An 11,108-nucleotide genomic window follows, 5' to 3' on the forward strand; every position below is an offset into this window, starting at 1 on the left:
CAAAATGTTATCCAGTTATTCTGTTCCTGCTTTTGCAACAGATAATTTAAAAAAAAAAATCTAATGTACTGTAGCTATTATAGAGGAAGGTGCAGAAGAGCTGACATGTGAAACTGCCAAAGCTGAATAAAGACAGCAGAAATTTAAAATGAATCAACATCGCCATCTAGTGGTCAAATATTCATGGAGTAAGAAGGAATGAATCACGATGTGAGAAGGCAAAATTATGTTTAATGTTAATTTGACATTTTTTAAATATAGTTACTTCCAAAACTTAGGTGAATAAACTTAAAGCTTGCCATCCAAAAAAACAACAACTAACTCCTGACTTCAAATAACTTAGTTAAGATGAAAAAAATAAATATACACGTAATGTAATTAAATAAAGCAATACCTATTTACATGAGTTCAGAAAGCCTATCTGCCTCGTCTTGTATGGTTGAAATCACACTTGCAGTTAAATAACAATAGTAGATAAAATGATAAATACACAAATTCAATAAAAAGCATCAATAATATCCTATGAGCCATCTGCATCCTCCTGACGTTTTTCATTTTAGTAGAACCCCGAGTCTTGAGCTGCCCAGTTTGGTGTCTGAGGGAAAAAAAAAAAAAAAAAAGGTTAGAAAGAAATGCCCAATTATATCAGACTACCTGCATCCTATATTTATTTTACATGATGAATGACTCAAATTTAAAATCACAATGAATCCCCCCCACCCCCCCAAAAAAAAGATTCATACAATAGGGATCATTCAAGTCAAAACTAACATTGCTTTTTTGTTACAGGCATATGTCTTGAATGAAAATCTATAAACAGAAATACAGTGGTCACAATAATAATCAACTAAGAGAACAGTCATCTAACATAGATCTATGAGAGGGCAGGAGAACTACAGAAAACGGCCTGAACATATTGATGACATGAAAAGGCGAGCACAGGGGATGCAAGTTATGTAACATACAATGGTTAAACCTGCAATGATAGATGTTTTTTGGCCAATTAGGGGCAGCGGAAACAGGTTGTGAAACCAACACTGATTTATCTTTGAATTTGAAGGGGCAAATTTGTGAACAAATATGTGCTTATTATGAAGCAGCAGTTTTGGAGAGACATTATCATTCATACAGTTGTGTTTTTGTCCACCTGGTGAATGTAAATCTAATATATTTACTCTCTTTCAGCAGTTTTTTCTTTCCATCAACTCATTGTGTCTTAATTGCTGTTTGGTGCTGAGAAGGTAGTGTACTGAGGGTTTTCAGAGCTTTTTCTATGGAAACAGCTGCCTGCTGCGTCTGATAACTTTGTTATGAGAGCAGTGGGAGTGAAAAACAACAGTTAAGTTGAGGGCCAGAAATAGCTTAAACAATGAGCTGAAACTCACTATAAAGCCCAGTAAAGCCAAGAGGAGCTGCAAAGTCGCTGATAAGTCTCTGTAAGTTCACCACGAGCAATGCCTGTAACTTTTTCTTTTTTAATAAAATCTTAAAATGCAATGTATGCTCTAAAGAAAGGTCTGCAGTTTACACTTTACTTTTGAGCTCTCAGTCTATCAAAGATCTAAGTGTGCAGAAATCTCTTTCATCAAGTTTGAACTCACTGATGATTCCAGCACCTTACAAAGACTGGAGCAGTGCTCATCCTGCCATATCTTTGAATGTAAAAAACTGACTGCAGAATCAGTGTTAACTTGTACAAGTATAAAGTTATGACAGCTACTACAACCTGCCTTCAAACAAGTTGACACTGATAAGCAATTTAAAAAAAAACTCAAACACATTCTTTGCTGACTCAGTAGTGTACAGACAAAAAAACACTAACCATTATGTGTTAATTAAAGCCCCCAACAGTAAATAGTTCATATCCTCATGTTTAGCGTTGAGTTTACCTCATTTCTGTTGCTGTGAGCAACCCTCTTCTCAATGTTCATTGCCAACATTTGGCTACGGAACGACAGGCTCTTGGTCTTCTCGATCACTTGCTGGTACGGCGACACTGCGTTGTTTCCCATCACCACGTGACCCTAAAAAACAAACACAAACATCAATCACAAATGTACTGCACTACAAATAAAGTCCTGACAGAGATTGGATGCTGCTGCCAGTCTGAGACGAGCACAATAAACACACTGGTATTACTAAATTAGTGCTCTAGTTTAATAGTCTTGTCAGGGTTTTTATGCTAGCCTCAGCGTTTTGAAGCTCATGTGATTGATGGTGGATCAGTAAATGCAGAGCCCCCACCAGTTTAGAGTCGATCTTCGCATCAAGTCTGGCATTACGGATGAGGTTGACGATCCACCTCTCCGCCTCCTCGGGCGTCATGTTGAGCTTGTCTGCCAGCATGCTGAGTGGGGAGAGAGAAAAAGGGGGAGGCAGTACAGTTCAGTAAATATCCTTCGGGGGTATCTGAAGGCTTCAAAGTTCCCATTTTACAGTTCACTGTTGAATACACTTGAAAAACTAGGAGATACGAATAACAATCTAAAACTTGGGAGCATAGAGAAGTACAATTACTGCAGTACATGAATCAGCTGTGTACAGAATTTGAAAAGATCTTTTCATTGTTGTTTTTCCATTTTCCAAAAAAAGAAATGTGCTTTCACAAACAAAACAAATTGCACACACAAGTAAAGAGACTGCGTACTTGATGCTTATGCACTGATGAATTCGACAGAAGGTCTCAAAGATGAAGAGGCGGGCATTCTCAATGAAATCCTCAAGACAAGCAACCAGAAAGAAGTCGTTCACAAGAACCTGAAGGACAAAAAAACACAAACATAAACAAGAATTTAAACATCAAAATGTGGACAAAAATCAGAGGAGACTTAATGTTCCTACAGTTAGTTCTAGTTTTTCTCATCATAACCACATTTTACTGGACCTACAAGTTTACTGTAAGTACACTTGAGTACATAATAGCTCCATGCAACAACCAGACATGATGTGCTGGCAACTACTTCCTGTTGTTTGGGGGTTTTCACCTCGCTGCTCTGGCAGAATTTCTGTATTTTGGTTAATCCACCCATACATTAAAATGTCCTGGTCAAAACTAACCAACCAACCACACTATTCAGAGGTTTTCTTCAGCCTGTTTTGTATTTGGTTCCTGGTTTGGATAATGTGGATATATTTGTGCAAACTCCCAATTCCCAAAGAGGGTAGGATAGGGTCACCCCAGTTATATAATATCCCACTGCAGAAAAATTTGAAAATCTAATTTTCCTCATTTAAATGCATATTTAAGCATAAAAGTGCTTCCAAGTCTCTGCTGTAAAGGAGATTCCTGTTGTGTGAGGAGGATGAATGTTTGAAAATGTACCAGAGCCAGACAGGTATATTGTTATCAGTGCCTATGTCAGCTGATAAATGAGTGCAGGAAACTGAAGTAAAGCAGTGTTTCCCATACATTCATTTATTTGTGGCGGCCCGCCCAAATAAAACTTTGCCTGCCATAAATTGATTTTCTATTTTTGGAACTGTGCACCTCGCTCTCTCTCCCTCTGATACACTCCCAAAAAGACCTGGATGCAGCTGTACTAACTCGTTCTCTCCCCACTGCACATGAGCCCCCTCCTCTGAGATGTCACGCCATCTCCACTTAAAAATATAATTACTTCAATCGATCAATTGTGCGTCTAAGTCGGTTTGTAAGGTCAACCGTAATCTGTAAAAAACAGGTGCACGTCGTTAACTCTGAAATCTAATGGCTACAAAAGTTGTTTAAAACAACTTTTCTTCTTTTACTGCAGCTTTTTCAATAATTAAATGCTAAAATCATGATAATAATAAACGATTAATTTCTATATAGACACATTCAAAAAGATTCCACCAAATACAATCTGATTCTGTGGGAAACACAGTAAAAATAATTTGAAATAATTCTATAGTTTGTCTATCAGAGAGCAGTGATGCATTGTTTGTCAGTAGTAAAACGAACAGCCCAGCAATTGTGAAAAAACAAACTGGAACAAACCTTATCAAAAATGTTATGAGTTGTGTAAAGGAAATGAATATCATATTAATAACATATTAAAATCAGATTTTTTAAAACTGAAATTTAATGCTGGTAGGCCTTAAAAATCCTCCATCAGTTGGACTATATCATGTATCGTGCTGGAGTTAAACTATCTAGGGCTGCAACTAACAATCGTTTTCATTATTGATTCGTCTGCCAATTATTTCCTCGATTATTCAATTAGTCCTTTGATCTGCTGGTAGAAAATAGTGAAACATGATCGCTACAATTTCCCAACAGTCAAAGTGACATCTACAGATGTCTTGTTTTGTCTGACCAACAGAGAAAACAAGACAATCAATGTATGATGAACAAAAGCATGACATTATCACATTTGAGAAGTTGTGCCTTTTGGCATTTTTGCTTTAAAAAAATGACTAAAATGATTAATCAATTATCAAAATTGTTGCAGATAAATTTTCTGTTGATAGACTAATCATTTCAGCTCTGATACTTTCATAAAAGAATGTCTTTAGAACAAAAATAACAATTATCTCTATCAATGTCATCAAGCTCATGCTGAAGCTTCGTCACCTGCCATCAGCAGACGTTAGCCCAGCAGAGAATCTGCAGATTACGTTTTGACGTCTCTTTCTGTGTTTTTACAGCAACGATCACAGAAACATCAAATGGATTTTTTGGCCAACTCAAATCTCCAGAAGAGCTTAAATTTATGAATACATTAGTGTCTGGGATTTTGAAAGGAGATGTGGCACCATTATTTCACAAAGAGCTGTTATTGTGTAATCCAATTATTTAGTGTTTAGCTGTGCAAAACACACTGTCTCAATAAGTTCAATTTTCATTTTTATTTTGTCTCTATCAAAAAGTTCTCTTAATAAAACTGAGGTCTTCTCAAACATGAGATTAACTTCATCAGTAAGACTTAGGTTGTTGATTTGACCCATGTTTGTCTCAAGAGGTAAAATTAACAAAAAATATTTAAATGAAATCCCTCTGACAATTAGAAGCCAGCAGAATTCATGACAACAGGATGACTTAATGAACTATGTTTATTTTTCCGTCAATGTGCTCAAACACAGATTCTGACAGGGTAGTCGAAGCATTCGCAAGCACTGCATAATTCATACAAGAAGGGTAAATGCCAATTGATGGGGGCGCTTAGAGTATGTGCAAAGTGGTCCCTAAGCACAACTACAAAACTGCAGTCAAGGGTTTCTAAAGAGAAGGCAACCGAGCCACAAATCTGACAGCTGTTCCGCTTTGAAAATCAAACTGAATAAAAGTAAGAGCCAGCAAATCAGGCCAGACATGGATTTGCTGAGGCTGAATAGCTGCAAAGTTAAATGCCTGAGACTCAGGAGATCAGAGTACCATAGCTAAGGGAAGCTTCATATTACCCCTCAGTCCCAGGAGACAGCTAACTTTTATGGGAGCGATTTAGCCCCACGCAGCATGACAAACGCACAGTGTCAAGCAGGGAAGCAGAGACCTTTTGCATGCCATCCTTACCGCCTCACACTCCCTCAGCTTCTTCTGGGCGCTGTCAAAGTCGAAGTTTACATAAAGACACTCCACAAACTCTGTGATCGGATCCTTGTATGTGTACGACTCCTACAGGAAGGTGACAAAAAACATTATCCAGGGCACTGACTGAATCTTTGAGGTAGAATAAATAAGAATTTTCTTTTAATACTGATCGACCGTACCTGTTGAATGACTTTCACCAAGTCCTTGAGCACTTGTCTGCGCTTTCGTACATCTTTGTTGGTGATGACTGCAGTTGTAAGGTATCGCAGGATGTGTGGGCACATTGTCTGGATGGAATTCAGGTACCTGAGGAGGGGAATAAAACAAAAACACAAAAGGCAGCACATAGTGGCATCATTATTAGTTGCCATTACAACAGATCTGGGTCCCATTTTAGTCCAGAAGCAAAAATAAAAGGACACATTTTTCTTTTATACACAGAAGGAATGTGCTGAGAAATCATGCTGTTAAACACCTTAAATGGTACAATTTTAAAACAAACCTTTAGTGTCTGCAAAGGGGAAAAAACTGCACAGCAGGGTGGCCTTACAACTAAAGAGGCTTATTCAATAAACAGTAAGAAATGTGTCTTTCTATCATTCTTAAGCAAGACAAAGAATTCAATATAAGCTAGATGGATGGATGGATGGAGCACATTTATGCAGATGTATATGCCTATCTAAGAAGTCTTTGACAGTGACTCACTGAGGCTGATAGAGGAAGAGCTCGATGATGTTGTCCCTGCCTTTGGGGTGGTTGAAGAACACAAAGAGGGACCAGTGGATGAGCCATGTCCTCTGCTGGAGTGACTGAAGAGGAGAGCTCACAGACTGAGAGGAAAGAGGAGACAAACATTAGATTTTATGAAATGTTGCACAAGAATGTTTTCAGTAAGTTATATTTACTCTGATATGTTATTTTCTACTTTTCATTAAATGATAAGAAATTTCAACTGTAATAAGTGTCTGGCTTGATCCATCTTATCATTCTGTACATCCCCATAAGAGTCACAAATAAGGCCAGCAAAGTTAGGATTACACCTCTAACATGCACCATGCAACATAGTTTCTTCTTAGCTGTTCACTTACATTGTTATCAATAGTCTCTCTTAGTCGTGTGAGATCCTCCATGGCTGCTTCCCAGTTCTGCATCAGGATCTCAGAGGCCAGTTTACCCCACAGAGAGCTCAGAGCATTCCTGTCTGTCGAGGGAACCTGAGCACAGAACAACAAACTCAGCATGTCATAATAAAAACAGGGTGAGCTCTAGTTTTCATTTTTAAATTATATTGTGGCTTGTATGAAACTTTGTCTATTCTCATGTGGCTATTCTTACCAGGACACGGAAGAAGTAGAGGTACTCAGCCGCCCCGGAGTAGTTACCACACTCGTACTGGAATTTGGCGTACCTGTACAGAGTGTCCAGGTACTCCTGACGAAACTAAGAAATGAAAAACAAGGAATGTAAAAACTAAGATTAAAAACACATTGAACACCATTAAAAACTGACCAGAAAATCCAACTGGAAGATTTGTCATTTGTACAAGAAATGCAGTTGTGACAAGGATTTTAAACAGCCTAGCAAGATATTAAGGCTGTGATGAAAATGGCAATTAAAAGTATATAACCCTGGAGTGCAGACAAACTAGTGGACTTTTTTTTTGTTAAACTGCAAGTGTCTTTGTTTCTTTTTTAAAAATCAATGAAAGCTAATTGGCAGAAGCTGTCCAGCTGACAGAATGTGTCTGATTAGGAAAGATGTTGGATCTTTCAAAGCCTCTACTTAGAATAACAAGTGACATGGACATTGTTTTCACGTTTTGATGTAACGTAATTTGTCTGTAGATTATACCCAAAAGGGTAAAATTAAGTAAACATTGGCAGAGATGTTTCTTTTGTTCCTTACGTTGACCACTGAGTGAGTAATAAGCACATTGGTGGGCGTCTTGGTTGTTTTTGTGTCTGAGATTTGGATAACAGTCCTGTCAGCTCACAGTGGCAGCCAGTTGTTATGGAAACAAAACACACATTGTGCAAGCCACCTTGTGAGATTACAATGCAGTGCACATTTTATACGAAAAGATAACTGCACTGACTACGTTTACATTCTCAAAATATTCTGGTTTTGCCCTTATTCCAAAAGAGACAATATTCCTTTCCACATATATTCCTGTTTACTTGCAGAGTATTTTCAGGATTTCTCTCTGCTTCAGTGAGAACAGAAATCAGGCCTCTACAGGCAGTCGAGTAAACCAGCGAGGTGAAACACAATAGTGAGCTGCTGCCTGACATTTATAAGTGATTTTAATATGACTGCTATTATAAATGTATAGTTACATGGTGCATCACACTGAGTCGCCACTTTCAGTCCATGGCTGCATGTCAGCATAACCAATCCCTCCACCTCTGTCGTGGAGAAGACACGCTCTGTTTTCCCAGCCCACCCTGAACAGCTCTCCACTCTCCTCTCCTCTGTCTGCCTTCCTGCTCCAGTATACGTCATTTTGCCTGTGTAGGGGTGCGACACAACCAGCCCATCATGCATCTCTATCATAGTCTTGCACACTGTTGGCTAGTTTGTGTGTTTACAACGCACAGAGCTGACTGTAAACAGGTAAGAGGCCATGTGTCACATACTGCGGTAAAAACCCCAACTGAGAGGCACTACATTTGGAATAAGGCCTAATTAAGAATATCCAAACGGAATATTTCTTTTACATGACCCATATCCTATTCAGAATAATAGTGAAATATTAGCATGCACATAAATGTTATCAGTGTTAAAATTTCAAAACTCACATTGTGTTTCTCTGACAGATAGTCGAAGAGCATCCTCCCATCTCTGATGAAGAATAAAAAAAATAAAAAAAAACAATAGATCAATTAATGTCATACAGACAGATAAGATAGCCTTTTACATTACACAGTCATATTTTTATATGCACACTGTCAGTACTATAATACTGAATGAGCAAAGCATGTCTTAGACAGGTTGATTTGACCTTGTGGACTGCATCTGCCGAGTTGTCTCGGGGTCTTCAAACATCTTGACAATAGGCTCTGTTTCTGACTGGAGCTGCTTCAGCTGGGCCACCACAGTGCTCCTCTTCTCCCTCAAGGCTAAACAGGACAATTTCACAATAAACACACTGCTAAGAAGTGATTATTTAAGAAATACCTCAATTTTAACATTTTATTGGTAAGAAAATTAACAGATTATGAATTAAAATGTGTGTGGAGGCTACAATACATGTTTCTACTCTAAGAAAGCATTATGTTCAGTAACATTTGATTATTAAAGCTGTTCAAGTAGCTGTGTGATTTGGATTAGGGTTGCTGACTAACTATTAATTTAATTTACAAATCATCTTCTTAAATTAAATTATTGTTTAATCTACTAAAAAATTAATCAGAAAACAGAGAGAAACACCCATCAAAATATTGACAAGCCTAAATTGATCTTCAAATCGCTTGTTTGGTCTGATGAAAGATATTCAGTTTAATCCCAAATTACGCATGTTGGAGAGGTTTAAACAAGTGAATATTTTCCATTTGCTTACAAATTACGTCAAGTATCAATCAAATATTAAAATAGTTGCAGACTGATTTCCAGTTGACTGATCATATCATTGCCAGTCTTGATATAACAGGCACTGATGCTACAAGACAGAAAGGCTCTATCCAGTGACCCTGTGGTCACTTATACTGTAAACTGGGGCATCAAAACAAGCTGTTAAACCAAATCTTTCTTACAGTGTGGGATTTCCTTGTCTGGATACAGGTTTTTGTACACATCCATGGCGAAATCCACCATATTTGTCTCGCTGAGCAGATCCAGCTTCCCTTGTAGAAGTTCCTTTTCATTGTAGATCTGTTGAAAATAAAAAAAATAAAAAAATAGTATTAAATTTGTTCTCTCTCGTGACTGCAGTTCCCAAATAATTGCACAGTAGAAAAAGGTAGGGGTGTAGCAATTAATTGATTATACCTGGATTCTGAATCGATTAACACAATTCAAGAATCGATTATTTAAACATTAGTTAATAACTTGATGTTGACGGACGACAAAGGCGGAACCAAACGGTGAGGGCAGCGGAGCAGCCGGACAGTCTTATAAGGCGCACACGCGAGAGTTCATCTGTAGTTCATCTTTAAAAAAAAAGCGGTTGGAAGCATTTTGTGATTGGATAACTAAATGATTACCTTTGTGAGACGATTGTGAAGTTTACTGTGAACTTTCAACGCCGTCATCCAGCTAACGCTAACGGTAGCGGAGCAGCTAACAGGGCAGCTGACAAACACACACTGCAGCATTAAACAACGTAAACTCTGAGGTGAAGGAAATAACTCGGGTGGTCAGTCAGTCTCACCTCTACAACCCTGCAGCTGCTCAGCGTGTTGGACAGTGATGCCTGTCCCAAAGCTAATAGTACAACAGATAGGCTGCTCTGCACTGCTGGAGACATGATAACAAACAGCCGCACTCAACCTAACCCTAACCCTCAGTTTGTTCCTCTCATACAGGCAGGTGAGCTTCGACTAGATTAAGGACGTGTTAATCCTGTATACTGGGTATGACGAGGCTAGGACAATAAAAAGTTATTAAACCAGAGCCCTAAAATTACAGTGCCAGCTATTTTTGCTGCAGCATTAACACCATTAATGATAATTACAGACTGACAGACTCAGTAATTATATCAGTAAACAAGATGCGTTCTAGCCCAGCTGATCCCTCCTGGTTAGCTACAAGCATATTTAAGGTAATAAATGTCTCCTCACAAACAGCTATGTCATATTTAGGCACATTTCAACTCAGAAATCGTTGTACCTCTTTCACAGACAGGAACTCCAAGAGAGGAAAAACCAAATGCCGATCTAAAAAGTGCGCTATTTTGGTTGTCAAATCGTACTCCGCCATATTTGGGCCTACTTCTTCTTCTTCTTGTTTTATGGTGGTTGGTATCCAGTTTATTGGTGCATTACTGCCACCTACTGATCTGAGTGGTGAGGATAGTGTCAGATAATAGACTTACAATCTAAATCCCTCATTATTTATTCCTATTTATTAGGGCCCAACTTGGTCTTAATCTTAAATTACTCTGAACATCTTAAATCTTAAACCCTTGAACATGAGGGATACCTGGTCTACACACACACCCTGAACTACATTTTGTCCTCAATGCTTTACAACCTAGTCCTACTATGAAATCCCTATCCATGTCAGCCACCCTATCCCTGCTTATCCATCATATGTGCTCTCACCTATGCTTTCTCACCCATGCTCAGTAACCCTTTTGATGTCAATTTCTGCACCCCTGATTCCCTCAAATTATTCCCCATCATTTCTCTCTCTCTGTGAACTCTCGTGCTCAACTGACTCCCTTTCCTGACATCCCTCCCACAAGCCTGTCTGGTGTTACTCTACAATTTTTTATGTGCTGTTTAGTGCCACAGTGCTGCAACCTTAACCTTGTTAACAGAGTTTCCTCTCTCCTGTGACCTCTACCTATACCCGAGTAAATTTGACACTCTTTTGAAATTGACAGATGCCTCCATTTCCTCTCTCTGTCTCACCTTTGATGTCACATTTGGTTGCTTTT

General features: G+C 38.5%; 1 protein-coding gene across 1 annotated transcript; it reads right to left on the bottom strand.

Moving 5' to 3' along the window:
* Nucleotides 1-300: 300 nt before the first annotated feature.
* On the bottom strand, nucleotides 301-10,426 carry eif3eb (eukaryotic translation initiation factor 3, subunit E, b). Its single transcript, XM_062435709.1, has 13 exons — nucleotides 10,337-10,426; nucleotides 9,262-9,379; nucleotides 8,511-8,628; nucleotides 8,308-8,350; nucleotides 6,845-6,949; nucleotides 6,598-6,723; nucleotides 6,215-6,339; nucleotides 5,689-5,815; nucleotides 5,492-5,593; nucleotides 2,648-2,757; nucleotides 2,245-2,347; nucleotides 1,890-2,024; nucleotides 301-595 (listed from the first exon to the last, which is right to left on the bottom strand). Exons 1-13 carry the CDS (start codon nucleotides 10,424-10,426, stop codon nucleotides 557-559), a joined length of 1,341 nt encoding a protein of 446 aa, XP_062291693.1. The 3' UTR covers nucleotides 301-556.
* Nucleotides 10,427-11,108: the final 682 nt, after the last annotated feature.

This window comes from Scomber scombrus, chromosome 16 (assembly GCF_963691925.1).
Source record: "Scomber scombrus chromosome 16, fScoSco1.1, whole genome shotgun sequence".
NCBI lineage: Eukaryota > Metazoa > Chordata > Actinopteri > Scombriformes > Scombridae > Scomber > Scomber scombrus.

Excerpts from the sequence above, each read along its gene's own strand:
- eif3eb (XM_062435709.1), bottom strand. The coding sequence starts at position 10,426 with ATGGCGGAGTACGATTTGACAACCAAAATAGCGCACTTTTTAGATCGG. Across the intron at positions 5,816-6,214 it reads CTCTTCCTCTATCAGCCTCA|GTACCTGAATTCCATCCAGA; the intron begins GTGAGTCACTGT and ends TCCCCTCCTCAG. Across the intron at positions 596-1,889 it reads CTCACAGCAACAGAAATGAG|ACACCAAACTGGGCAGCTCA; the intron begins GTAAACTCAACG and ends TTTTTCCCTCAG.